We start from the raw sequence: 26,136 nt of genomic DNA, 5'->3' as shown, positions 1-26,136 counted from the left end.
TTGTAAGACTGTCTCTTTCTACGCTCATGAATTAACGGAGACAGAGGCGGATGGGATTCTCAATGAGGCTACTAATCCATGATGATACAGAGCGAATGTCCGAGTATAGAGCTACAGAGTGGCGCAAGGATAATGGAGCTGACAAGACCGAATTTTACTCGTTGTCACTGCCGAAATGCACGGCCGGAGCATTTCGACTTGATCCCGCCGTCGTCCGTCGGTTCGACAACATATCCTTTTCTGCAGCATCAGCAGCGTCGATCCACTCCGAGTAGATGTCAATTGGTTCAGTAAGATCTGTAAGGCCAATGAACAACCCACGCGACCGTATGCATGCACACGACGTACGGTTCACTTTGCTCTGGTATCGCTGGTCGCAGACTTTACAGAAGAGCTGTGCAACGCCTTCTTTCCTGTCGAGCCTCACGGTTACGGACTTGTCATGGTGGCAGAATAGACATGTAAATTGGGTTTCTGTAGGCGGGATCAGTACCCTCTCCACTGCACGAGATGTAAAGCTAACTGGCCTAAAGGGTCTTTCCTGCGGGGACCCTGGGGTTTGCGAGACGACTTCTTGCGCTTACCCATGAGCGCGAGTGACAAGGGCGACCTCCGCCAACCTGAGCAGACAGGATGCAGCCACACACAGAGACGGAAGAGGAAGGGCGTTCGCACGGATGCTCGCACACGTGACTGGACGCGGGCAGCGAGCGCGTCGTGTTGAACTCCGTCGCCGAACGCTCCTCCATCCCCTCCCGCCACACCTGCCCACCATGGCTACACGCCGCGCGCCGTCCACGCGCAGCCGGAGCGCAATGAACGCTATGCCTCCCCAGCATCTACCCGACCACGATCCGCAATGGCAAAGTCCAACTCTTCTCAGCGTTCCAGGGTCGCTACCCCAGCTCCGGAAGACCATGACCACGACCCGCCCGCACCTCCGTCCAGATCCGCCAAACCGCACGCCAGTACATCTGCGCAGGATGAGCCAGACACGAATATCCAGGTAGTTATCAGGTGCCGCCGCCGTTCTGATCGCGAGATAGAGGAGAACTCGCCCATTATTGTCACCACGAACGGCCCCAAAGGCAAAGACATCACAATTGAAACCGCCGCCCCAGTATCAAGTCTCGGAATTGTCACCCTCGCACCCACCCGAACCTACCCCTTCGACACTGTCTTTGGGCCTGAAGCCGACCAGGCGCTGGTCTACCACGAAGTCGTGAGCCCTATGTTAGAGGAGGTCCTAATGGGTTACAACTGCACCCTGTTTGCATATGGGCAAACGGGTACGGGAAAGACGTGCGTCAACATTTACCTACCTTCTTCCGCTGACCGATGTATGTGTCCTTAGCTACACCATGCAAGGCGATCTATCCACCACCCCGATGGGGAACCCTTCACCGCAAGCGGGCATGATCCCGCGCGTCCTCTTCCGCCTATTTCACCATCTCGAGTCTTCCGGATCAGATTACAGCGTGAAGATATCCTATGTGGAACTCTACAACGAGGAGCTCCGCGACCTCTTAGCCCCCGAACTCGCCGCGCCCGTCGGCTCGACGCAGCCTATGGGAATGGGCTCTCAGAAGGACGGCTCGGGACAAGGCAACCTCAAGATCTTCGATGACGCAAGCAAGAAGGGTGTCTTTATCCAAGGCCTCGAGGAAGCATGCGTCAAGGACGCCGCAGACGCACTCGCGCTGTTGACGAAGGGCAGTCAGCGGAGGCAGATCGCGGCAACAAAATTCAACGATCATTCCAGTCGTTCTCATTCCGTGTTCTCAGTCACAGTGCATACAAAGGAGACGTCCTCAATGGGCGACGATTTACTGAAGGTCGGGAAACTCAACCTCGTCGACCTTGCCGGTTCAGAGAACATCGGGCGCTCGGGCGCAGAGAACAAACGAGCTCGTGAAGCAGGCATGATTAATCAGAGCCTACTCACGCTCGGGCGGGTCATCAACGCTCTGGTTGATCGATCTTCGCATGTGCCCTATCGGTGTGTACGCACCTCTGCCAGAGAAGACTCATATTGACGATGCTCGCCTTACAGTGAATCCAAGTTGACCCGACTGCTCCAAGACTCCCTCGGCGGTCGCACCAAGACATGCATCATCGCTACCGTTTCCCCCGCCCGTTTCAACATGGAAGAAACCCTCTCGACACTCGATTACGCCATCCGCGCCAAGTCGATCCGCAACCGCCCCGAGGTCAACCAGCGCATGACACGCAACTCCCTGCTCAAAGAGTACGTCGCTGAGATCGAACGTCTCAAGGCGGACGTCCTCGCCGCGCGCGAGAAGAACGGCATCTTCTTCGCGGAGGAGCGGTGGAACCAGATGGTGGCGGACCAGGAGCTGCGCGAGACAGAGATGCAGGAGGCGCGCAAGCAGGTCGAGGTCGTTGAGAGCCAGATGCGGAACGTCCGCGAGGAGTTTGAGCAGAGCATTGCCCTACTGATGAAGCGGGACGGTGAACTGAAGGAAACACGGGAGCAGCTGCAGGCTACTGAAGGCGAGTTGGAGGTTAAGGAGACCCAGCTCAAAGTCGTGAAGGGTGCATTGGAGGAGGAGGTCGTGGTTAGACAAGCGCATCAGACCACGGAAGGCAGACTGGACAATGTTGCCAGTGGCCTGAAGAAGGTTGCCCAGGAGAGCTTAAGTGACCTTGGCCGTTTACACAACAAGCTCGGTAGGCCGTCCTGTGGCATCTGTACGCCGGCTCACTGACAGACATCTAGAACGTAAGACGTCTGTGATGGACTCCAACACGAAGGCTGTCTCCGCGAACGGCAAGGTCCTCACGACGGAAACACAGGCGCTGTCCACGAGACTGGATACCTTTATCAAGACATCTACAACGCACGTCCAAAGACTACGTGTCGGGTCCGAAGAGTTCCAGACGAAAGAGCGCGAGGCGCTGGCTGCTATCTCACAACGGATCAACGAGCAGCTGGAAAAGGTTCGGGAGGCTCTCCAGACAATCCACTCTCGTGAAGAGGCGTCTACTAGTGCAGTGCAGACAATACAAAGTGCTGTCGAGGAGACGCAGGAGAGTGTCAAGAAGGGCTTTACTGCGTGGACCGAGGACCTACGGCAACATTGCGAGGCAACGTGTCAAGAAGCCGAAGCGTCAAGTATGGCGAGCTGTGCTAGTGTATGTCCACAGGCCTTCCGTTGCACTCACGAATCACGTTTGATATACGCATATACAGGTGGAGACAGCGTTCAAAGCTTTGGGAAATGTCATCGACACCGTTCTCCGAGAGGCGCAGACATACGTCGCGACAGAGCGCAAACTGCTGCAGGAAGCCAAAGCTATGGCTGACAACACCACGAATGCAGAAATTCTTCGACTGCAACAACAGAATGCTTTGCTCACACGGCTGCTCGAAGCCGAGAAGACAAAATCAGATCGCGCAAAGGATGACCTGATCAAGCGTATCTCCGGCCTTCTGGGCGACTTCACCGCCGAGCGCGATCGTAGCCTGAGAGAGGCATTCTCAGCGATGACGGAGAGCAATACGTCTGCTGAGCAGGAGATGGTGTTGTTGGGCCAGGAGCATGGTAAACGACTCGATGATGTTGTTGGCCGCGGCAAGCAATGGAACCTGGACTTGGAGAAGCGAGGGGTGGAAGGCAAGCGGACGAGAGACAGTGGCATCAAGGTAAGCTAAGACATGTCATCGAGCTAGAGAGTTTCTAAGCTGATGTGTCAGACGATCAATGCCGCTCGTACTGTGATACGCAGTGGCTTGTCCGACGTGCAGAGTTCAGTATTGAACTCGACGTCTATCTACACCGAGAGTCTGAAACGTCAGACTGGAGAATTGGGCGCAACTTGCAGCGAAGGTGCGTCGGTCGACCTGCACGTCTTCCTCTGCCCATCGAAGCTGACGTCCACTTGTAGCATTGGAACGTGTTTCTCGAGCGAAGAGGGCGAGGATCGAAACGACTGATGCATTGGCCGCCGATACACAGTCGACGTATCGATACGTCCAGCGTGGCATTGCGTCGACATCACGCAACATCGAAGCTTCGACCAGTAAGATCGTCGGAGAAAGCTCTGCCTTGGCTACGGCCACCGATACTTATAGATCCTCTGCGATTGGGCACATTGCGAGTCTCCGGCAAGCCACACATTCTCTCATTCAAGATGGTATGAAAGAAGATATGGCGACCGGAGCAACCCCGCGAAAACGTAGTTGGAACTTCGAAGACCAGTGGGAGCTTACGAGGAGCAGGGACGTGCTGTTGAAGGAATGGAGGAGGCGAGGGCACTCTCAAGCCAAGAGCGAGACTTTCCTCGCAGAACATTTGCCCTTGCCGGACGTCGAGGAGCCTGAAGAAGACCGAGAAGACGAGATGGTTGTCGACTCGGGAACACCAGAGGAAGTGGAGGAGAGCATCACGCCGCCCGCTTCGGAACTTGAAGACCTTCCACCACCACAGGTTAAATCCCTCTCATCATCAGCGTCTTCGACATCCTCCTCTATACCCCCACCTCTTGCTGGTTTGAAAAAGCCGACGCAGGGAGTTTTCAGTAAGTTGGGGCTCCCACCTATGGGAACATTGACTGAACGATCGACAAACGTGATAGTGACAAGAGGGACTCGTAGGATTCAACGATGATGCATGTCCTATGTATAGCATCCTCCACCCGTGTAGCCGTTCTCATAATCTTATGACCCTGTATTATATGTCCGAATACCACTTCTTTCAGCACCTCTGTATCGCACTCTGGAGCTGTTCGTTGAGGCCTGAGGCTTTGAGCCCGTGGATGTCGACCAGGAATACGGTACACTCTACAGTGTGGGCGCCAGTGTATTGTGCTTACGTTAGCAACCACTCTCGGCCGCGATGGTCTAGCAGCCACGGCGGCGCGCGACGGGCCCTGCTTCAACCTGCGGAACGACTCTGCGGAACGACTCCTGAAGCGAGCTACCCTTACCCTCTGTATCACCATGGCCCACGCAGGCATCAAAAGTATGTATACATTCTGAAGGATACTGGAAACCTATTCACCTAGGACTGCTATAGCCGTCATCCTCCTATCGTTCGTGCTTGCTGTGGGCTTCCTACTCATCATCCTCTCCTGCGCGTTGTGGGCGAACTGGCTTCCTCTACTTGTCGGTCAGTACCAATGTCATAACTGTTCTGGCTTCCTTTAATCTCTTGTCTATAGCATTAACATTTGTACTCGCACCTCTACCCAACGCGCTGTCGGCGAGCTGCGGAGGCGACGAGTTCTCTGCAGACTATGATGGCCCAGGACGGGGTGACCTGGCACGCTTCATAACCTCTATCATCGTAGTGACGGGGTTCGCCTTCCCTCTCGTCCTCGCCCACTCCGACGTAATCCGCCCGGGAGCATGCGCCATGTCGATCATTGGGGGAGGGTATGTCGCCTCGCGTCGCTCATCGGCATTATCGAGCTCATATATTCGCCTAGGCTGGTCTACGGTACTATTCTAGCATACAGTGCTGCGTTCAGACAGGAAGACTCCGATTTCGATTGATATCCGGTCCATTTCTTGCTACCGCCTCGGGGTCGCAGTACATAAGGACTGTTGTAAGCCCTCCTGTACACTATCCTACACCGTCCTGTCTTCTTGTTCCGTGCGGTGTACACTGGCTAGTACACGTAATAACGGGAGATGTTCCGCAAGTTGTACGAAGGAAAGGCCTCGTTGGCCTAAGGCAAACGCCCATGCGGGGGGCATCGGGTACGTGCTACTTATGAGAAGTCCGTTTCAACCACGGCCCGCAAGTCTCCACGTCCAATAGGGCTGGAGCTGTCCGAGACGTTGAGTGCCCGAATTTCAGTGAGTACGTCGAATCGCCCGCGAGACAAGAATGCGACTGGTAGCTCCGTTTCGTATGACTCCCCGGGAGCTAATCGTCCCATAGGGATGTCTGTTAGCACTCCTTGGTATATCGTATGTTGCGCAGGCTCCAAGGAAAGGTTCGCGACTAGCACCAGCTCTGCGGCTATAACGGGGTCAGCTGAGGAGCTATCGAGCACAGTGAGCACTCACGTGAAAGATTCGTGACCTTCGTCCTGAGGTAGACGAATTCGTTTGGTGGCGGAAGGTATTTTGATCCTGATGGGTCCACGGCGATAGGTGTCGCAGCCTCGCCGTCGTAGCGAATGAGCGACATCTGTACTCTTGCCGTCTCCGTGCACAATGCTTTAAGCATTGGGTGCGTCATACGTTGCTGCCGTAGTGATAGCTCGCCTGACCGCAGTCCCCCAGTCTGTAGTGATGTGAGCTTGAGCGATCCTGCGTAGTTGCATGACTCACTTCTCGCCATCGTCCTTGTACTGTCTTGAAGAGTTCTTCTCGGTACCAAAACAGCTCCCGCTGAGCTTTCTCCTCTGCGGAGGAGAGGTTGGACTTGACGACCACAAACTGTCTGTCTGACAGAGTGGGTATCGGTCGTGACGTTTGCTCTTCAGACAGGAGAATCTTCCTGACTGGAAGTACGATGCTACAGCCAGGTCAATGCGCCATTCTACTTCTCCCTCAAGGTCACATACCGTGTTGTTGATCCAGGAGGCACGAGAGCGGTTGTTGACATGTGGTCTTAAGTAGCAGTCCGTGACTACGTGCCCGCTTTCTGTATGTGTGTCCACTCACCAGGTTCTTTCCGCTCGAATGTCACCTCGAAGGGCGAGCCATACGTATTTCGCACGTCGACGGAAAAGAGGCACCAGTCTGCCACGTCATCGACATCGAAGAGTGCTCTTCGAGCCCTGCCAGCGGGGGGTCATCGTCATCTTGAGTTGTCGACGCAAACGCGGTAACCCTTGAGTACGGAGAGATATCCATGGCGTGGCACTCGAGCATATGATAGACGGTCACAACGACCGGATATGAGAGCTGCCTCGTGTGGAAGACGTCTGGCGGCTTCTCCTCCAGCATTTCCTGATGTCGATGAATGTAGGCGTAGGAGAGGTGGACGGCCCCGCTTGTACTGGATGTGCATGTCTGAGATTGGTCGCATGAAAGCTGATCCATTGCACTCACCATCCCACCTTGCCGAAGCACTTCACAGACACAGTGGTCTTCTCGCCGGGATCGACCCGAGAGGTGTCGCGCTCATTGTCCCATGAGAACACAGGCCTGTGGATGAGGTCGTACTCCGTCTCGTACGTCTCGAAAACGGACAACTCCCCCTCAGCGAGGGCTTGCTGTCCTGGTGCAATCGTCGAGTCGTCGAATGTGAGGCGGATGAGATCTATAGGGAGTGACGAAACGTTCTCCAAGGTGAGACGTATTGTTGATCTGGGCAAATTGTCACCTCAAAATCAAGTATCTCAAGAGCAGTATCGACTGACGTTTCGCCGTTGTATAACATCACTGCTGCATGAGTAAGTGATGTCCGTCGTATCCGCAATAGGGGCTGCTCCGGTACGACCTTGCACTCCAGGAACCAGAGGGAAGCCGTCTTGGAAGCCTGTTTGCTGTCCCGCTTGCTCATCCTCTTCCAAGGGAGAGACTCAAGACCTGCGTACTTGGCCCGCCCCACTTCAGACTCGATCGCACTACGTCTGCGCGACCGTGTCTCCTCTGCCTCCTCAGTCGAAAGCGGGAGTACATATTCGCGGGGCAGGCCTCCTGGTGCCTGGACAACACATCCTCGAATCGTCAACGTGCCGGGTTCAACAGCCTTGCCGGTCATCGTGACAGGATGATAGGTGTTGGCTGGAATGGTGATAGGCATTGCTTCTGATTCAATCCGCACGCCGTATGTACTGGGGCAAATGATGAGTCGAGCCAGAATCAATGTGATATACAGACCCGTACCTCAAAGCAAGGCTCTCCAATTGGAGGTCGAACACGAACGGATTCCTGAGAGTCATGACAACCTCGAATCTCTCGTTCTGCACCAAAACGCTTTGGGTCTGGACGGAGGTGCCAAGATCAGCCAAGTTATGCGCGGTGCCTTTCGTGATTAACTACCTGTCCTGGCGCGACCTTCCGTGGGTTGTACAAGAAAGGATCCTTGGCGCCTGTCAGGATGGTGTTTACACCTGGCTGATCACCCGCCCGGGCTAGTAGTGACAGTGGCTTTTCGATTGGCAAACGAATAAGAGGTAGGCTGGATGACATCGAATCAGCAAGTGCCTTCACAGAGAGGTTGCCTGACGTACGGCAGCATTTCGATACTGACAATGGGCTTGCCAGCCCAATACTCTACCGTTCGTCTGTCTCCTCTTCGAATTGCCGTGGTCAGAGCGCGTGTTGCTGTGTGGTACAGATGAATCTGATCGCTCTGACTCATGACGGGTGTAGTGTCCTGAGAGAAGACAGTGAAAACTGAGCCACCGAGGGATAGTCTACAGCAATATTGTCAATCAAAATCCCTGAAGTCCTGATGAGACAGCTCACCCGGTAGTGCCTCTGCGACAGCAATAGCTTCCCGGATGATGCCGATCTGCAGCTCTGGCCACCCGAAGGGGTCTTGGGGTGGCTCAGTTGAATCTTCCTCTTCTGCATCGTCAGCGGCATCGCCATTGGACTCTGCCGCAAGGGCGCCGATGTCGACGAGTTTGACAGACTCAATGTCTACACCATGGACCCTGCAGATATGCTTGATGATCCGCAACACGCTCTCATTCCCTTCCACTCTCGGGTTCTCTCGCACCCCAACTGTCCCCGATGTGGTTGAGGCCTTACTCATCGGTGCACCTTGAATGCCAAGACCAACCCCGGATGCGCGAGCCCCACTGCTTTCCCCTCGTCCGCACACGATTAGATCCATGATAGAACCGAGGAGCTCTCGAAGGATATAGGCCTCTTTACGAAGATAGCCGAGTGCACCGAACATGCCTGCGACTGTCTGCAGTACGCCGATCCGTTCTCGAGCTGGGACATGGAGCAGCCAGGGACCATGGACTTGGGAGAGTATTCCAGCGATTTGCGTACGAGTGATCCCAGTGATGGTGGCGAGGCGTTCTAGCTCGGCGTATGACGCCCTCGTACGACCATTGACTACGGTTACGGTGACACCGTTGTGGTCGGTATTGGATAACGCCGTGCTGGAAGACAAGTAGGGATTGGCTCCCGGATGCACCATCTTCCCAAAAGCATGGGGGCCCCACCCCTTGGCAGACCATATAGCAAAAAGCAGCGATGTATGCCGGATGACAGATCGAGAGTAAAGATATGCGAGCAGGGGTAACGCCCGCTCGGGTTCGGAATGAGGTGTACTCTTGTGGTAGAGAGAAGTAGCCTGGGTCAGCTTGTCTACGATGTCTTGCCACGGCTCTTTCTCGTCGGTACCATTTGCCTGCATTGTCACAGAATCAATGTCGACTCAGCTATCAAAATAATCAACCGACCGTTGCACTGCCGGATGACCATGCTTCGATGACAGGTATGGTGGCCAGACCTTCCAGAGCTGCCGCATGCCATGCAGTATCATGAGGGGACCCTTTGAAGAGGGCGATTGCTTCCGTGTACCTGTAGGGGTCGCAATGAGAGATTGGACGCCGTCAACCACGACAAGAGCTTATGACGTACCATATTTGTGAGTCTGCGTGCCTTCCCGCCATTAGAAACAAGTCTGCGAGCACCTTGAAGAGCCGCCCGTGAGACGAAGCCGTTCCGATGATATTGGGTCTTTTCTTCGCCGTCACAGGAGTGCTAGGCAGACTTGCCGTCCGGCTCGGGACAAGACCAGGCCCAGATGACATGCGCTTGAGAGCCGCAGGTGTCTTGTGTTTGGCTGAACCATTCGTGGTGCCTAAATCTGGTTGACTGTTGAACGAAGGCAATGGAGGTAGCGAGTCTCGATGCGCAGTCTCCGGATCTAAGGACCGCGGTAGATCTGACGCTGATGGAAAGGAAGGGAACAATGAAGCGTTGAGATACTCATTACCAAGTGGGCTCTCTAGTGATTGCATCTGTCACAGTTGCATGAGCAGTATAGGACGTAGCATGATCGCACTGACCACTGTTGCAAAATCGCCGAGTATTTGGGAGCACAAGCCAGCGAGTAGTGTGCTAATATGCACACGCTTGTTGGCCATCATACTAGGAATGACAACAAGCCCAGGAAACTTGTCTCCAAGATCCAGGTTCGCGTCATTCTCCTCGAAAACGAAACAGTTCTGGGAGACAGGGAAAGTTGCCTTGTGTAACGACAAATCCTTCACAGTAGACTTGAAAGATGCCAGGGTCGTCGATATAGAGTCCGAATGCGAGCAGGAAGCGATCCCAACAACACCTAAGGGAAATTCAGAGGGGCGAAACAGGGCGAGGGGATTATGCGCTGCGGCAGGAGCATGGGATTGGTAGCTCAAGTGAATGTGACCGCTAGCGAGAGGGCTGGGCATAAAGCGGGCTATGATGGAGATGAGCACAATGTGACGGAAGCCTAAAGGGTACTCACCCCGTTCATCCTTCGACTCGGCCGGTATATCACCCAGAGGTATACTCTCAATACTTCGGAGTTCCGATGCCCATCGATCAAAGGTCGACCGACGGATGCTCCCAACAGGTAATAGGAGTATTTGTACGTGAGCAAGAGATGCGAATGCAGGGGGTTCCATGCCAAGAGTGCGAGTGGAGGTTGCAGCGGACTGGATGGTAGGGTCCGCGATTCACTCTTGCGCACGAAGCGACTGCGAGGTCGTTGGTCAGTGGATCTCGTAGCAGTTTGCTTTGCGAGGCGATCTTGTCAGGTCGAAGAGGGGATGCGGCCGTGTGCTCGCGGGGACACTGCATAGGCTGGTTGTCCGAGGTGGCTGCTCGCGACGGACGCGTATAACGCCCACGTGACTCATATAGTGATGAGGCGTAGGTAGGACACGTCTGTCGTTCGAGTCGACGTCCGTCCCATGCCCCGGTGAAGCGTCGATCTCTGGGAAACAACGGCAACTCCTCTACATGATATGCGCACCTGTATTTGGAATATCGGAGTCCTGCTCGTACATCGAGGAGCAGTGGCAGGGAACTCAGATTGAGGAGAACGAGCCCGGGATCGCAACCCTCCTTCCCCGATACTTCTGGTTGGGACAGTTCAGTCGAAGACCCATGGTAAACGGATTACTATCATACATATTCGACGCGTCGACACACCTTGACCGCTAGGCCATGAGCGACAAAGCCACGGGAGGAGCGATGCTGTTCGCTTCTGCATCGATCTTCATTTATTATACAGCTTGGACGATCCTGTTGGTGAGTCTAGTCTCTGATAGTAGCCTATGAGATTCTCATGACGCTGTGTTCACAGCCCTTCTTCGACGTTTCCAGTCCCGTACACGAATACTTTCCCTCGCGCGAGTGGGCTGTGCGCATACCAGCATTCGTCTTGGTTGTCGGCATATCAGCTATATCACTTTCCTTGGCCTCGCGATAGTCAAGGACCAGCAGCAATAGACCACTTTGCTTACACGGCGAAGGTGATCACTGTTACACGGGTCTATATGTACGTTGTATTAAATAGCTATACACTGCGCAGCAGTCTCGACAGTCTGTTGTCCATTTTAGCTCACTATTCGTCGCCCTCTCTCTGGAGCCGTATCCTGTCGGTGAGCAGCAAACAGCTTGTCTTCCGCGCGCAGCTCAGTCACAACCTGATTGACGAAGTAATCGAACGGGAGATCTGGAGGCGGTCCACTCATACTGCGCGTCACACGCATAAGCTGTAAACCTGATCAATACTAGGCAGGGAGCAGACCGCTTCGGACCAACCTTAGATTCGCCTCGCATGACGCCTCGGAGTCGCTCTAGTATAATGAGCTCTGATGATGCATCAAGAACGACCGAGCGCGACTGGCGCAAGAACAACAACAGATCGGCGACAGAGGTCCACACCGTTGAGGCCATCGGCTGCGGAAAGAGTTCAACACGGTCGGCCAGCATGAGAAGACGGCACCTACCGTGACGCTGCCCGCGTAGACTTCAGCTTCCAATACGCTCATGACTCTCTCGAATGGAGGCCATAGCTCGTTCCAGATCATCTTCGACGTGAGCATAGGCTCAATTCCTCGAAAATTCCCTTCCTGAACATCACCGAAAACGTCAGCGGACCGTTGCTTCTGAGCGTCGACGTGTTGCACAAGCAAGAGCCAGAGTTTGATTGAGGCATATGCGCCGCTGATGTCAGTGTGGTTGGGACTGTGCTGCAGTGTTTGATACGATGGTGCGAGGCGCTGGAAGCCGGCCAACGAGTTGCAATAGGCGGGTACGAAAGAAGCGAAGTGATCGAGTACTAGAGACGCCGACCTGTTGTGCCGACTCTGCAGCGCAGCCAAAATCAGGATGTTCCACGCGCGAAGCGTTGCGGTGCGTTGCTAGTCGGCCTGTTAGTGTCAAGCTTTCGTGGCTTTCGTGTAACTCACCCAGAGCCTTAATGCACCAGTCTGATATTGGGCAATATCGCACAGCAAATTGGCTGCACCGAGTAATGCATCAAAGGTGAATAATGTAACGTTGTCACGCCCCAGCTGGCTGTCGTGGCACAAGAATGAGAGTGCATCCGCGCTAAGCTTGTTGACTTGTTCATTAGTAAGGACAGCAGCTTTCGGATTGTTTGGACCCGCCGCGATCGTGACGGACATCGTCTAGTGTGATGCGTATATCAGTAGGGCTGACTTGGGATGCTAAGCTCTACACACCTCGAATAACGATGCGAGAGTAGTTCCGGATACACGGGCCCTTATGTACACGCCATCTGCAGTTGTCTCGAGTAAGACGAGCAGGATAGGGTTGACAAGCGGTACATCAGTGCCCTGTGCAGAGGCAGCCGCTCTTCGGTACAATTGGGAGGTAACCTCAACAACGCGCGTGAGGCTCGCCGCCGAGATGGCACAGCGAGTCAGTGTTGCTCTCAGAAAAGTTTCTAGGTATCCTAGTAGATCCTACAGATTTATGAGGTGACAATAACAGATCGAGTAAGGGTTCACATACTCGGCTTTGTGCCTTGTGGTGCTGGATGAGAGTGTCCGCGAGTATGATGAGGGGACTGGGTTAATTGTACCTTGGGGCCATTCTGCGGCTCGGCGCGCAACGCCGGTGAGCCAGATACCAACAGCTAAGTGGAGAGCGTGGTTGTAACAAACGGATTTCCATGAAAGAGTATGGGTTACCTTGTAGCATGTCCATGCTGAGCCCTGTATGATGCACCACCTCCACGTACGTGCACACATTATCCACGACTGTCTGGAAAGAGTCTGGGTCGTTATCGAGTGATTTGGTCATCGTGTCGCGCAAAAGGATATCCTTGAGTCCGCCTTGCATCGCGACTCCACGAGATGCCTTCCCACTGGGCATAAGGGCATGTCGCAGGCAGATGAACGCATCCGCTGACAACGATCTCTTCACGAACGTATTAGCGCGGGCGAAATACGGAAAACGATAGTAAGCATACTTTGAACAAAGCGTTCATTATCCCTCCGGATGCGAAGCTTGATAATGATATAAGCAAACATGAGTACGCAAATAGGAAGTCCACCTTACACTGATAACACCGCAACTAAAAACGCCTTGCTCTGCTCGACCAGTACGTCGTCCCCATTGTGCTCGTGATCGAGGCGTGCCATGAGTTTGAACACCGATTCGATAGCCTCGCTGCCAGGGTACTCAGGAATAACCAAGCATAGTATATACGAACACTCACATTGGGAAGTTCCCTGCCATCGTTGACCATCGCTTGATGAATATTTGACAGATTGACAAGGCCAGTTGTCGCAGCTCGTAGTTGATATCCTCCAGGACAAGATCCAAGGTCCGACGGACAGCTTTGCGAAGACCGGCTTGCAGATGTCGGAGTGGTCGACTGTCAAAGTCATGCTTGTAGAGGATGATGATGAACGACTTGAGAATGTTCTTGGAGGTGATGAACGGGAGTGCCATCATGTCTTCAGTTGACACCAACAGCTCGATGAGCACGTCAACAAAAACCGACCCGACAAGCAGAGACGAGGTCGTTTCGTCTTCGAAGTAATGTCCGCCTATCATCGAAGGTGCCACATCGTATGATTGTGCGGAGTCAAGTACCAGCATGAGATCGTTCAGGCATATTAACGCCAAGTCAGGGACTCGACCAAGATCTTGGAAGCGAACGTGAAAGCTACGCCCGTTGGGCGCTGGCACCATCGAGACCGTTTGGAAGCCGATGACCCGGACGAGCTGGTCCTTGACCTTCAAGAGCGACGTGCGGTCTATCGCTATTCCGCTGGTGATCATTCGTAAGGCCAGGGAAAGCAGCGAGATCTAGGTCAAATTATATCGGCCGAACGCCAGAAGGTGGTAGTAAGCTGCATACCTTCAACTGACCGACCTCAGGGTCCATGCGTACATGGTCATCGGATGGCCCTTCAAAAGATAACCCGTACATGGCCTACGGCAGTAAGTGATCTACATAAGTAATCCTGTTGTGAATTGCGGACTTGGCGCACCAGGTGATCTGCGGCCAGCTCATCATTGTCCCGTTGCATAAAATCATGTTCGATTAGGCTCTCCGTTACTATTCCCCAGCGTAGCACTGGTCGAGGTTCAGATTACAATTTGAAGGTAACGAATTGAGCGCTCACAGTGCCACGTAGGAAAATGTGGTTGCAGCTGATTCAGAAACGAGACTAGCTGCGCACGGTCAGAGATTGGCGACGTAGCCAGAACGTCCTGCCAGCATACTGCTATGGCATCGAAGTGGGCCTGCAACAGCGTATGGCACCATGTATCCACAACTGATCTGACCTCTTCCTGTTGGTGGCATTAGCAATCTCAATCAAACCGGATAGCTTGAACGTACTCTGTCATCGGCCCATAAGCAACTGAAAAAGCGATAGATGATCGTCACGATGCTTGTGCGCCACTGACGTCCTTCGACATTGAAGGCCGGATTGGTGACGTCTAAAATAACGCGAAAACAATGGAGGGCGGCCTGCAATCTGGATCGATAGACATCAGTCTGCGGCGTCAGTGGATTTTAAGCAATTGCACCTTGTTTCCCATGGACTGTCGCGGGCGAAGGCACTGCCGAGTAGCGCATGTAGAGGGTTGGGATCCACCACAAGGATGCGTAGGAGGAGGGCAGGCCTGACTAATGAGATACCGGGTTGCTGGACGCCATAGAATCGCCAGGCGCTGTGAGATTCGTGAGTCGATAGATGATTAGATGACTGTGTCTGATTTCACTGACCAGTCAGACAGTAGATTGCCATTCTGCAAGACAAAGTTGTCAACCTCGTAAGACTCGATGAAGGGTGCTTCGTTCATGAAGGCGTCAAGGAACTTGGCAATCAGACAAGCTATCTCGTCGATGCCTGTCTCCACGTATTTGTGCAAGAGACTCATGAAAGATGTACTGATGACTACCGTATCTGACATTGTCAGGTTCCTTGCATGTAGTTTCCGTCTATTCCCGGTCGTAAGGTTCGGGCGTTCTGAGCGGAGATACATATGCGCACCTGGACGGTAATCCCGCAATCTCTGCTTCAGCTATGAGTCCCAGCTCCAGACGTTCTTCCTCTCACAACCATACAAGAGAAGACAGATAGCCAGCGAGTGCCTAAGAAGCGTGATACTACATTGTCTACATTGTCAGTAATCGCAAATAGTCAGCGATGTGAAGCGTCGACGCTCACATATTGCTGACGTTGTCCCTTGCGTGGAGAGCACTGATGACTTGCTGCGCGAGGTGTCCATGGATTTCCGTCACCAACGACTGAAGTTCCTGGCGTCCCACAGATCTCAGCCATGTAGACCACATGACAGCTTTGATCAACAGAGAACAGTCTGCCAGGCCAGTATCGAATCGCAGCGCAAGTGACGCTAGCTGCATAAAGGTCTGAACGGAGATATCCACGCCGGAGCGGACGCAAAGACACAACCAGTGAATGGTTTCTTGAAAACCTTCTTGACTTCCCATCGCCGTCTCCACTAGCACTCGCAATGCGCTGCTGGCGGCGAGGTCGGATGTGTCTGCCACCGACCTCCTTGATTCTGCGACAGTGCTGAAGCGTTGGGTCGCCTCTACCTCCCTGTTAAAGAGTCGCACAAGAGACGGTAGAGGCTATGGGTCAAGGGATTCGTTAGCATACCAGCGCAATCATGGAGTATGCACTCATACCTCCAGGTCTAGACTCAGAGAAAGGGCTCTCCTTAGCCACAATTTGAATAGGTCGTCGAACGCAGTGAAAACAACAGAGACGTGATTGAGTTTGACAATCATGCCAAGTAATTTATCTACGGAAGCATGTTGTCGCTTCTGAGAGTTTGTGAGCTCAGTAGATCCGGGAACTACCAACTTGCGCACCATTTGTTTGTCATCAGCATCCTTACCAAGAAATATTCGTCCGCCAACTCGCCGTCTTCAGCGATATCCACGAGTACGTCGTACAGCATCGTCGTATAATCGTCTATATTCAAGTCGTGGAGTGCTAATAGCCATGTCGATGCATGTTTCTCGAGCAAGGTTCGACGCGCTGCAACATAATCTCCGCCATTGGTAGAGCTCGTCATTGCGGGTCGTGCTTGTGTTTGTGAAGGCCATGTTGGCATCTCGGACCCTGCACGCACACCCGGCAGACTACGCCCCTTTGCGACATAATCACGAAGCATGATGGCGAGATTGTGTTCCTGCACGAGACAGTTATTAGCGGACTGAGATTGTATAAGAAGTAGGTACTCACTTCGGACACAACCCACGAGATGACGGCTGCGCAAAGTCTCCGCAATGCATAATCAGTCATGAAGCCATCTGGCCAGAACCTCCGCACAAGCAGTAGTAAGCCACCCTCGTTCACGGACAAGTCTAGATCAGACAGACAGGCCTCGACAGCAGAGACAAGGGTTTCGACGTCGGGAGAGGCCTCAAGACCAATAGGGAGCGGTGAGAAACAGCGCGTATCTCGACGGTTGAATGTGTCGTCAAAGACCAGAGGCTGGTTGTCGAGTCTCTGAAAGAAACCCAAATGCGCCAAGTGGACCAGGGCATGTTTGGCTGCCGCTTCAGCGTGCAAATGCAGCTGGCTACCGAGTTGGTCTCGGATGTGTGCCAGCGAGAAAATCTCGTATGAGAAAGACGAGGGTTCCGTCGTATCGCCTGCCAACATGTCTGGTCGGTCGACGGCAAGGAAGTTGGACGCGTTCGGTGCTGTCGAGCCCAGCTCGACAGCGGGAGCTTTGATTATACTCGCCATGAACGTGAGAATGCGCCAATCGAAGAGTAGCGATACCTCCGAGGTCTGAAGTCCGTTCTCCAGCAGATGGTCTGCAAGTACCGTGGAGACTGGCAGTTGGTTCGATTCCAAGTAATCCTCGTACAGAGACACCGTATGGTGTAGCTCAAATTCGTGGAGCGGGGATTCCGAAGTTGGCGAAGTGGGTTCGCCATCCTTCGCTACGACGACAGAGCCGAGGGCAATCCCATGCTGAAGAATATTGAGTTGGAGCCAAAGAATGGCGTGGTACACGGAAACTTCTTCGTAGGTCTTCCGCGCAAGCTCGTCTTCGTCCAGAGTCAAGTCGCGATAATGATCTCTGAACGATCTACGCAACAAAGACCATTCGATTGTCACGGACGCGTCGTCGATGGCTATCGACCGGCAGCGGGGGAGGGTACTTGTTGTCCGTTCCAAGCAGGACGAATGGACGTATTGTTTGCAGGACGTGCACCTTAGCCCCTGCATACTGCAGCCCCAGAGCGGTCGACGGCACAATAAGCACAGGGTGAGGCTGAACATATTTACGAGCCGGAAGGTATGCTGGCCTTTGGTCACGGCAGCAGTGTAATTTTCGCGTCTGTGAGGCGCGACGTGACAGAAACGGTAGACGGCAATCCTCTGTCGGTCGCCCTCGTTAGCCACTGAGTATTGCGAGAATTGGCTTCCATCCGGATAGTCATAGCAGTCGAAGTGTACTGCAGTCATGCAGAACGGGCAAAGGAGCCCAAATCCAGTGATTGTCCTGCTACATGCATGGCAGTCACCCCGCGATATGCCTTCAAACAATGTAGGCATCCTCCGTGCATTAAAACGCCACGGGACGAATTGGTGCGCATGCGAATTTTCTTGCGCTCTACGGCCATACACCGTGCCTTGCGTAGCACGGTTCAGGGACGCGGAGTAGGAGATCATAGGAAACGCTTTAGCGATCGCCAAGTGACCGAATGACCTTGGCCAATATGAGGATAGAACCGACAGTGCAGAGTATCTCGCCCGGGGTGTGTGGTAAGCGACGACTGACAGAACATCCAGGTAGACGTCTGGTTTGGCTTCGAGCATCCTGCCGAGCAGACGGTGGAACCGATGGATGATTGGCAATTGCGATATTCCAGTAATCTCGACCTTCTCAAGAATAGAGGCGAGTAAAGCAGGGATGAAAGAGGATAGCTGATAGATCGCGAGATCTTGACCAGGGGCAGAAGTCGACCGACTTCCGACGGCCGCGGTGTCGCCAGCCTTGGACCAACGTCGCCAAGTGGACTCTGGATCTACGGCAGGGCTACCGTCGTCTGCTTGCTCGACCATGATAGAAACCATCGGAGGGTCACCCTGACTTGAGCCTCCGAATGAGGTATCTGCAGAGGAAAGACGATGAATGATCTATGATGTGTGTAACCAGCGAAAATCTGACCTGCTGGCGTGGCGCTGAGGGAGCTCCTCAGTCGATTGAAATGATCGACCGTAGGACCTATTAATCCTTCGTCGAAGAAAGCCAGAAGGCGCGCATGCATGACTGGGTCGAATGTATGAAAGGCAGGGATAATTGCGAACGCGACCTGCGACAGTATGCTCGGGTCATGCCGATGTGAATGAATGAGGAATTGCGCTACATCTAAGCTGACGGACTGCAGAGCGTTTGGAGGCCTAGAAGGACGAGGCGAGGCTATTCGGAAACGACAATCCTCAGCGACCACGGAGGCCAATATCGCAATACACTGGGATAAGAGGTGCGTTGTGCTTCGCGTGCCCGTAATGGTCGTGGAAGAAGGGCGCGAGCCGTTGGAGGATCTTCGTCCCACGCTACGCCTGTTGCGCATAGAGTCTCTGGGTTTTGTACTTGGGTCAAGCATGACACTACCTTCACACTCTCAGCACGGTGAGACGGCAGAAAATGAAGTTAGGCATGCCTGTCATTGAGAATGTCCCACTTCTGTGCGGTAGATATGATCAAGACGTCCTTGAGCTGGCTCATCAAGTCGAACGTAGTGTCGGTTGTGAACACGGCGTCGTCCTCCAAGTCGCTGTCGCTGTCGTCGGCTTGCATGCCCTTGAGAGCCTTCGCTTCGGACCTGGTACGCCTGTGCTTGACAGCACCTTTGACGGACTGGACAACAGCCCCTATTCCTTTCTCCGTCTGCGTGACGACATTCTGTATCGTCTGCAAACTGGAGGGAGGGAGAGGCCTGTTCTGCAACTGCGACAAGATATGCGCGAGTAGTTTGCGGGATTCATTGCGAGCCCTGCTACTGCCAGAAGACTGTATGGGTTTTTCAGTCTCAACCGGGACATTCTCGACGGTGGGAGAGACGGAGATGCGAAGAGCTGGGAGGACAGACTGAGACAGACTCCGCGCGCGATCCCTTGCGCTGGTAGGCGTGCCCAGGCCCGGTGAGAAGGGTGCACCGTCTCTCCTTGCGTCTACGACGCTTGTGTCGACGCGGAGAACAGGTGTGGTCATTGTCGAACGGAGGTGATGAGCATGCCAGGTTCGGGGAGACGAGAGAGCACGACCGGATGTGTCAGGCGCGAAGGTAGCGGGATGTTATTTAAATAGACGCCCATATGTGACGACGCGACGCGACGTCTGGTCAATGCGTGATCGATCCTCGGTCCGGACGTGTCTTGCAGCTTGCTCTCACCCCAGACCACACTGCTCTGCATACGTCCCATTTACGAGACACGAAACGCTGAAAATACAGACATGCCGAAGAGAAATGCGACGCGCGACACCCACAAGCGGCCCAGAAAGCAGGATATCCTCGACACTTTCTTCGGCGGTTCCAGCTCTCCGCCTCGTCCCGAAAGGCTTCCTGCAAGTGGGAGTCGTAGATCACGCCGAGGACGCACTTCTGATCCAGCTGTTGCGAAAAAAGTAGTTCCAGCGCTGGATGAGGACGGAAGTCAGAGCAGCGATGTCGGTGCGATCCATTTCGAGACAGCGCCTGCTACTACCACAGAGGAGGACGACCTCAAGAGCTCACCGCGTCGCCCTACGAAGAAGCGTATGCTGAGGAAGAAGAGGGCAGATAGCGACGAAGAGAATGATCCCCAACAATCGAGCGAGGAGGAAACGGGTGTGCCTACCACATGGAAGCGTAGTAGCAAGGCTGCCGGGAAGCGGAGGGAGGCTGTGGTCGTGGGTGATGAGGACGAGGAAGAAGTGCAGCCGCGCAAACGCAAGCTTGTGAGGGGGCAGCGACCGCCTTCCCCGGAAGAGGATAAGGACGACTTGTTGGGTGAAGTTGATGAGCATAGTAAGCGAAGATACTTACGGCGGCCATACGGGCATTGATTGCTGATTCTGCGGTCAGGGATCATTAGTTCCCGTCTGCGCTCTCGCGACACAAAGACCGCTTTTCAGAAGAATCTTGAACGATTGCAACGTGAGAGGGCCGTCTTCTCTAGTGCTGTAATTGGTCTATATTGCTCCTATAGGTAAGAAGCGGGGTCAACCGGTGGCTTCAACGTCCACATCTGCCGACGACGACGACGACGACGAGGTCGATGATGCGCCGTTCGCCGATGCAAGACCTGGCAAATCCGGCAAAAGGGATACTACACCAGACGAAGACGGCGATACAGAAGAGGACGACGCATTCATCGTCGAAGACGATAATGCTGCTGCACCAGAGCTTCCTGCCGAGTTCAGCATGAACACCTTTCAAGACTTGCTTCATCATTTCAAAATCATCTGTCAATTCTTCGTGCACCTCGCCGTGCACGAACCAGACGAGAGGGAAGATATAAGAGCCGACCTCGTAAAGAGTGCGTGTTACGTCTTCCCGCTTGCTCGAGCTTCTCTCAAGCTTAACGATGAGCTTTCTAGACCAGTACTTCGCTGTACCGCTCCAGATCGCTAGACGGAAGCTGTTGGGCATGCGGGACTCGCTTGTTACGTCCTCGGTCTGGCGGACGGATTACAAGAAATCGCTGGAGACATACCCAGACTTTGAAGTATATGAACTGGACTTTGCCGTTCACGGCTGTGACGCCTGTCACCTCGGCTCGCGGATGTCGACTCGTGTTGGTAGACTCAGTGGGTTGCCATACGAGCCTGAGACTTTCGAGGTTCGCATATATTTCGCCCATCATGGTGACTACACTGAGTACCTTTTGAACACTTCGATGATCAGACATTCGGGGAACAAGAAAATTCAGAAGAGGACGACGATGAGGATGCGGAACACGGCCGCCGTCACAAGAAAGAGTTCAACTTGGGCCGATTCTGTGCGGCAAGAACACGCGTCTTCCACAGGTTCTCGCATTGGGAGGTGCATGCGGTTGGCTCCCCCTGCTCATCTCTGGTCGCTTATTTATCTTCATCTTCAGTACGCTCTATTCAGGGTACTGTCTCAGGAGGTGGATGAATTGCGCACTGGAGCTGGCGCTCGTGGCTTCGTCCGTGTCGCCTATGCGCGGGGGCCCAGCCTCCCGATGATCTATCTGACGCCGATGGTATAATGGACTGGCTCGACCAACGAGGCATCATCAACATCGAATGGCAAAAGGTGAAAGATATGATGGAGAGTGCGCGGAACCTTGAGATGAAAGCAAAGAAGGGTGAAGACGATGATTGAGTTCAATCTGGTCTATTTTCGAGGTGATGTGTACTGTACCGGGCTGGACTACTACCTGCGAATATGCTATCAGGGGTTCCTATGTTGCCCAGCACTTATGCAGTGTGGTCAGTTTCAAGTCAGTATTTGGTACGTTGTGCTGTGAGCAAATCGCCAAGCAGCTTGGCGGGCACCGATCGAGGACTGTGTGCCCAGTGTGTGCCTGCGGGAGGCATGCGCGCCTTGGTTACTTAAACGCTATCAAACGTCTGATCCATCATGTCACTGCAACGAAACCGAGCAAAACACGAGCACGGCCACGCTCCTCCTCCGACTCGGAGTACTTAGCATGGTTTCTGCCGTCGCAGCTTGACCAACGACCCCGATGGCAGATTATGACCCTCTCCCTGCCCCCGCCTCATCCTCCGGACACCGACGCGTCCCCTACTTCCGCCATGTGCGCTTCCGTCGACAGACGCGGCTTTGTCTGCTGGCCGGCCTACTCACCATCATCCTCGTATTCGTTCTGTCCTCGGGCACGGTATGGCGAGACATAGGATATCTGCTTCGCCCAGTATGGGATACGCCGCCAAAGCCCTTCCAAGTCATTCCTCACTACGACCACCCAAATGTCTCAGCTGGCGACCTCTGCGAGTTGCATGGCTGGCAGAGACGACAGAACAACGTCAAAATATGGGATGCCACTATATTCAGCGTGGAGCTTGACTTACTGGAGATCCGGATGCGGGAGCTGTACGCTGTCGTCGACCACTTCATCATCGTAGAGAGCAATTCCACGTTCACTGGGTTGCCAAAACCTCTCATCTTCGCGGAGAATCGCGATCGCTTTGCGTGGGCGGCCGACAAGATCTTCTACCGTCCCATCAACCTGCCACCCAACCCACCAGGGCCGAGACATGCAGACACGACCTGGCAGAACGAGGGGCGCTCGCGCCGGGAGATCAACGACATTCTTCGCGCCCAGGGTGCGCAAGCGGGGGACCTCCTCATACAAGCAGACGTCGATGAGATACCGTCGTTCCGTACTATCGAGTTGGTACGCGCGTGTGAGGGGTATCCCGGCGTCCTCCACCTCAGGCTACGCGACTACATGTATTCGTTCGTACGGATGCTTCCGGAGGTCGAGGAGGGAGGTTCCTGGAGAGCATCGGTCAAGACATGGAATCCGGCGGGGCCCGGCTATACAGGGTACTCGCATGGACGGCAGAGTGATGTGATTCTGGCCGACGCGGGCTGGCACTGCTCGTGGTGCTTCAAGTATTTGGAGGACTTCCGCTTCAAGATGCGAAGCTATAGTCATTACGACCGTGTCACACGACCGGAGAAACAGCTCGAGCCGTCAGAAATTCAGCGCAAGATCTGCGAGGGGAAGGATGTATTTGACATGTATCCGGTGAGCCACGCCCCGCTTTATCTGTGGAACGAGTGCTCACCATTGTACTTGCAGGAGGCATATTCATTCGATAGCCTGTACCGTTTGCTCGGTCCATACCCCTTGACGCCTTCATACGTCGCAGTGCCATGGTGGACAGTACAAAACGCAGAGCGATTCGATTACCTTCTCCGGCAGGATAGGTGTTCGCGAAAGCTTGGCCCCGCAGACGACTGATGAAGGAGTTACCGGCAGGACGATAGCAGTCACGCCAATTGAGGCTTAGTGGCACTTCATCTAAACTATTGTATTTGTATCTGTAGAAATATGCCTCTCAGTATAGTCAATCAAAACAAAACCGACAGCGAACGATATCAGTGCACAACAGCTTGAACATATGCTGGCCTCTTTCGCAAACAGTTGCTGCGGAGGGCGCACGGCGCGCTCTGAGATCTGATCTTGCGCCCCTGCAGGCGGCAAAAGCCGTAGGTAGACGCCTGTACCACAGACTTGGCCTCGTGGCTTAGTGGCTGAAGCCATAGCTTCGTTCGAACTCGCACTTGGTTCTCACCGTTTGGACGCCTCTCCTGCTGAGTCGAAGGATGTCGTACTACGCAGCTCGTTCCGGCACGGGCTTCCAGTATAACCCCTTTCAAAGCTACCCACCGACAGGGACATACCCAACGACGTCTTACTCGCCGTACCCACCGACAGGTGTTACCAGCTACGGAGCAGCATGGCCTTATCAGGCGTATAGCTACTATACGCACCCACAGCAGCAGCAACAACAGCAGCAACAGCAACAGCAACAGCAACCAGCTACTTCTTCGACCACGAAACCTGCAGCGACCATTTCTACTTTCCAGAGCACCCCGACTGTGACAACTCCCTCGACGACCGCTCCTCCTCGGCCTGCACCCGCGCAATATACGTTCGCACAGACATATACCCCGTCCTCGTCGGGACTCACGTCCACACGGAACTCGAAAAGACAGCCCACCTTCAAAGGCTTGTTCGCCAAAGAATGTGCGTCGACCGTCTTGAGCGGTTCTTCGTGACCTGACCAGGAGCCAATGCCATCAGTGCGCAACTTGATGTACGGCTTCGGCGACGACAGAAACCCTGCCAACGATACGGTCAACGTGATGGAGGAGATTCTGGTTGAGTATCTTGTGGATGTCGTACGTGTTGCCTCTCGTCTTTGTGGCGTTCCTGCGTTCACGACGCGACGCGACGCAGTGTCAGACGGCTCTTGCGCCCGGGAAGAGCAAGTCACGTCTGTCGGTCGAGGACCTACGTCGAGCACTGTCGCGGCCGGCGGATGCAAAGAAGCTTGCACGGATGGAGGAGCTGCTCTTCATGCAGGAAGATATCAAACGTGCTCGAGCCCAGTTCGAGGAATCGGACATGAATCAGGCCAGCTCGTTCCAGAGATAATCCCGGACATTGCTTCTACAGGCTGATGGTTTTGCTGTGAGGACTCCCCATTGTACTACATATGTATGAATAATCGTCTGACGAGTTCTGCGAATTCTGTTCTCGTCCCATCGTATGCATCTTATCCATCTAGGGCCCCAGCTTCGTCTGACTGAACGCATACGCCCTGCGCGGTAATGATCGCTATCGTCTAATGGGAGTATGTACGTCTTCCCACCGACGTCGCTCACATTTACGGTCTTCCTGGGCATCGATGTGTCTCAGTGGCCTTCGTGCACGTCCCCGGCGGCCGTTGCGTGGCATATCGTGTCACCGATAACCACCATCGAGAAGAGTAGCGCGATGCATGATACGCTACTTGACTTGCATTCCCAGCAACGCCAGTGGCGGTCCGGCCGGTGGTAGTATTGTGGAGATAGAAGGAGTGTCTCAGTGTCTTGCGTATCCATTTGCAAAGGCTCAACTTTCGACGAGGGAACGACGCTCGGGTGACAAATTCACGCCTCAACAATTAGAGTGCACGAATGTCGATGCCTCCGCCATTGGGCCGTTGGTAACGCGTAACGTCGGTAACAAGGCATTGAGTATTTCAAAGCATTTCAAACACATCGTTCCGTATGTTGGTACCCAAAGCATAGTCGACGTACTTTGGGTCCTTGCCATAGTGTACAAATTATTCTTGCATAGCGTTCTCGCCATCCTGCTCCTTGTCGTCTCCGTCTGCAGTCTCTCCGCCTTCTGCACCATTGAAGCCTTCTCTTGCTTGTGCGCGTAATGTGGCCCCTGGTCCATATCCGTCAACGCATAGTTCAGACTACAGGACATGAAGGAATGTGTACTTACCACCACTGCGGTTGAGAGGCTTGGCATATTCTTGAAGCCATTCCTCCGACTCCCAGACTGTGATATGGAACATTTGCAACTTGTACATTGCGAAAAAGAAAGAACCGTACTCGCTCTGTTCCCTGCGCCTTGTAGCGGCGCTTTCACGTGTCGAGCAAGGTTGACCTTCAATACGCGGCCCTTAAGCTCGTTCAAGTCCATGTTGTCAATAGCATCCTGTGCATCAGCCGAAGAAGAGAATGTGACGAAGGCAAAGCCTCGGTGCTTGATCTCTAAGGGTGCGCTTGAGGAGCAGCCTTCCTGAGACAGATACTGACACGTACCATTCGGCTGCGATGGGTTTGTGGGTGCTGGTGGTATCTGCACCTCTATGATGTCTCCTGTGCAACATGTGACAGTGAGAAGCGTTGGTCAACCAGAGGAAATAGCGTCGCACCAAATGTTGAGAACGTCTCGATGAGCACGGCCTCGTCGACATCGTCGCCGATGCCGCCCACGAACACTGTCTTCTTGGTCTTGGTCCCCTCCTCCATTCGAGCGTTGGCCGAGAAGCTCGGACATGCTCACTCGATCTGAGCAGCCACACCGTTTCCCACGCCCTGCGACTGTGAGCGCTGTTTGAGCGCTGCTTCGAGCCTTGCCAAGTTTCTCTTTGGGCAACAACTGCGATGGTCGTGTCACCTCATGCCAATCGAATCCCGTTCAGTGTCTCCGAAAGAGGAGGTC

General features: G+C 54.0%; 10 protein-coding genes across 10 annotated transcripts; 6 read left to right on the top strand and 4 right to left on the bottom strand.

Annotated features, from left to right (window-relative positions):
- Positions 1-10: 10 nt before the first annotated feature.
- Positions 11-610, bottom strand: B0H18DRAFT_1007015 (Elf1-domain-containing protein). The gene is made up of 3 exons (XM_048028697.1): positions 528-610; positions 349-474; positions 11-297 (listed from the first exon to the last, which is right to left on the bottom strand). The coding sequence occupies exons 1-3, from the start codon at positions 586-588 to the stop codon at positions 155-157; spliced, it is 330 nt and encodes a 109-aa protein (XP_047893561.1). The 5' UTR covers positions 589-610; the 3' UTR covers positions 11-154.
- A 460-nt stretch (positions 611-1,070) lies between these two features.
- On the top strand, positions 1,071-4,782 carry B0H18DRAFT_1007013 (kinesin motor domain-containing protein). The gene is made up of 8 exons (XM_048028696.1): positions 1,071-1,302; positions 1,355-1,999; positions 2,054-2,691; positions 2,741-3,156; positions 3,215-3,667; positions 3,719-3,851; positions 3,910-4,542; positions 4,600-4,782. The coding sequence occupies exons 1-8, from the start codon at positions 1,232-1,234 to the stop codon at positions 4,629-4,631; spliced, it is 3,021 nt and encodes a 1,006-aa protein (XP_047893560.1). The 5' UTR covers positions 1,071-1,231; the 3' UTR covers positions 4,632-4,782.
- Positions 4,783-4,825: 43 nt separating this feature from the next.
- On the top strand, positions 4,826-5,670 carry B0H18DRAFT_353637 (vacuolar protein sorting 55 protein). Its single transcript, XM_048037715.1, has 4 exons — positions 4,826-4,985; positions 5,040-5,132; positions 5,185-5,398; positions 5,452-5,670. The coding sequence occupies exons 1-4, from the start codon at positions 4,964-4,966 to the stop codon at positions 5,516-5,518; spliced, it is 396 nt and encodes a 131-aa protein (XP_047893559.1). The 5' UTR covers positions 4,826-4,963; the 3' UTR covers positions 5,519-5,670.
- Positions 5,671-5,736: 66 nt separating this feature from the next.
- On the bottom strand, positions 5,737-10,560 carry B0H18DRAFT_1085125 (TRAPP II complex; the record flags this gene model as incomplete). Its single annotated transcript, XM_048031877.1, has 16 exons — positions 5,737-5,990; positions 6,038-6,257; positions 6,305-6,491; positions 6,610-6,756; positions 6,795-6,977; positions 7,031-7,288; positions 7,342-7,758; positions 7,811-7,908; positions 7,967-8,105; positions 8,158-8,303; positions 8,333-8,343; positions 8,396-9,296; positions 9,349-9,469; positions 9,530-9,912; positions 9,961-10,352; positions 10,401-10,560. The coding sequence occupies 16 exons, from the start codon at positions 10,558-10,560 to the stop codon at positions 5,737-5,739; spliced, it is 4,017 nt and encodes a 1,338-aa protein (XP_047893558.1).
- Positions 10,561-11,101: 541 nt separating this feature from the next.
- On the top strand, positions 11,102-11,345 carry B0H18DRAFT_831107 (dolichol phosphate-mannose biosynthesis regulatory; the record flags this gene model as incomplete). The annotated part of the gene is made up of 2 exons (XM_048039394.1): positions 11,102-11,188; positions 11,244-11,345. Coding segments are annotated over 2 exons (189 nt in total), but the record flags the coding sequence as incomplete, so codon positions are not given.
- A 151-nt stretch (positions 11,346-11,496) lies between these two features.
- On the bottom strand, positions 11,497-19,639 carry B0H18DRAFT_1085124 (uncharacterized protein; the record flags this gene model as incomplete). The annotated part of the gene is made up of 22 exons (XM_048031876.1): positions 11,497-11,663; positions 11,701-11,842; positions 11,893-12,306; positions 12,355-12,576; positions 12,631-12,873; positions 12,979-13,046; positions 13,102-13,381; positions 13,474-13,582; positions 13,632-14,227; positions 14,519-14,716; positions 14,766-14,904; positions 14,957-15,100; positions 15,156-15,371; positions 15,424-15,454; positions 15,490-15,539; positions 15,601-16,028; positions 16,086-16,223; positions 16,298-16,594; positions 16,648-18,536; positions 18,593-19,005; positions 19,110-19,438; positions 19,463-19,639. The coding sequence occupies 22 exons, from the start codon at positions 19,637-19,639 to the stop codon at positions 11,497-11,499; spliced, it is 6,690 nt and encodes a 2,229-aa protein (XP_047893556.1).
- Positions 19,640-19,794: 155 nt separating this feature from the next.
- B0H18DRAFT_1094787 (uncharacterized protein) lies at positions 19,795-21,758 on the top strand (the record flags this gene model as incomplete). The annotated part of the gene is made up of 7 exons (XM_048032392.1): positions 19,795-20,435; positions 20,493-20,564; positions 20,617-20,946; positions 21,008-21,249; positions 21,315-21,452; positions 21,511-21,579; positions 21,609-21,758. The coding sequence occupies exons 1-7, from the start codon at positions 19,883-19,885 to the stop codon at positions 21,756-21,758; spliced, it is 1,554 nt and encodes a 517-aa protein (XP_047893555.1). The 5' UTR covers positions 19,795-19,882.
- Positions 21,759-22,004: 246 nt separating this feature from the next.
- Positions 22,005-23,500, top strand: B0H18DRAFT_1006996 (glycosyl transferase). Its single transcript, XM_048028695.1, has 2 exons — positions 22,005-23,151; positions 23,206-23,500. The coding sequence occupies exons 1-2, from the start codon at positions 22,123-22,125 to the stop codon at positions 23,365-23,367; spliced, it is 1,191 nt and encodes a 396-aa protein (XP_047893554.1). The 5' UTR covers positions 22,005-22,122; the 3' UTR covers positions 23,368-23,500.
- A 232-nt stretch (positions 23,501-23,732) lies between these two features.
- B0H18DRAFT_1119098 (transcription initiation factor IID, 18kD subunit-domain-containing protein) lies at positions 23,733-24,567 on the top strand (the record flags this gene model as incomplete). Its single annotated transcript, XM_048033902.1, has 3 exons — positions 23,733-24,156; positions 24,214-24,311; positions 24,370-24,567. 3 exons carry the CDS (start codon positions 23,733-23,735, stop codon positions 24,565-24,567), a joined length of 720 nt encoding a protein of 239 aa, XP_047893553.1.
- A 673-nt stretch (positions 24,568-25,240) lies between these two features.
- B0H18DRAFT_1085121 (RNA-binding domain-containing protein) lies at positions 25,241-25,943 on the bottom strand (the record flags this gene model as incomplete). The annotated part of the gene is made up of 5 exons (XM_048031875.1): positions 25,241-25,350; positions 25,411-25,467; positions 25,521-25,682; positions 25,734-25,790; positions 25,847-25,943. 5 exons carry the CDS (start codon positions 25,941-25,943, stop codon positions 25,241-25,243), a joined length of 483 nt encoding a protein of 160 aa, XP_047893552.1.
- Between the last annotated feature and the right edge of the window lie 193 nt (positions 25,944-26,136).

Source organism: Fomitopsis serialis (assembly GCF_022376445.1).
Source record: "Fomitopsis serialis strain Sig1Antser10 chromosome Unknown B0H18scaffold_32, whole genome shotgun sequence".
NCBI lineage: Eukaryota > Fungi > Basidiomycota > Agaricomycetes > Polyporales > Fomitopsidaceae > Fomitopsis > Fomitopsis serialis.
The sequence above is the reverse complement of the archived record's forward strand: the minus strand, read 5'-3'. Positions and strand labels throughout refer to the sequence as shown.

What these genes read in the sequence shown, in the direction of transcription:
- B0H18DRAFT_1007015 (XM_048028697.1), bottom strand. Translation starts at nt 588, where the DNA reads ATGGGTAAGCGCAAGAAGTCGTCTCGCAAACCCCAGGGTCCCCGCAGG. An exon ending in CCGCAGGAAAGACCCTTTAG is followed by an intron (nt 475 to 527) that starts GCCAGTTAGCTT and finishes TCCCGCCTACAG; the next exon opens with AAACCCAATTTACATGTCTA. An exon ending in ATACCAGAGCAAAGTGAACC is followed by an intron (nt 298 to 348) that starts GTACGTCGTGTG and finishes TTGGCCTTACAG; the next exon opens with ATCTTACTGAACCAATTGAC.
- B0H18DRAFT_1007013 (XM_048028696.1), top strand. Translation starts at nt 1,232, where the DNA reads ATGTTAGAGGAGGTCCTAATGGGTTACAACTGCACCCTGTTTGCATAT. An exon ending in TCTTCGCATGTGCCCTATCG is followed by an intron (nt 2,000 to 2,053) that starts GTGTGTACGCAC and finishes CTCGCCTTACAG; the next exon opens with TGAATCCAAGTTGACCCGAC. An exon ending in GCCGACGCAGGGAGTTTTCA is followed by an intron (nt 4,543 to 4,599) that starts GTAAGTTGGGGC and finishes CAAACGTGATAG; the next exon opens with TGACAAGAGGGACTCGTAGG.
- B0H18DRAFT_353637 (XM_048037715.1), top strand. Translation starts at nt 4,964, where the DNA reads ATGGCCCACGCAGGCATCAAAA. An exon ending in CTGGCTTCCTCTACTTGTCG is followed by an intron (nt 5,133 to 5,184) that starts GTCAGTACCAAT and finishes TCTTGTCTATAG; the next exon opens with CATTAACATTTGTACTCGCA. An exon ending in ATGTCGATCATTGGGGGAGG is followed by an intron (nt 5,399 to 5,451) that starts GTATGTCGCCTC and finishes ATATTCGCCTAG; the next exon opens with GCTGGTCTACGGTACTATTC.
- B0H18DRAFT_1006996 (XM_048028695.1), top strand. Translation starts at nt 22,123, where the DNA reads ATGGCAGATTATGACCCTCTCCCTGCCCCCGCCTCATCCTCCGGACAC. An exon ending in ATGTATTTGACATGTATCCG is followed by an intron (nt 23,152 to 23,205) that starts GTGAGCCACGCC and finishes TTGTACTTGCAG; the next exon opens with GAGGCATATTCATTCGATAG.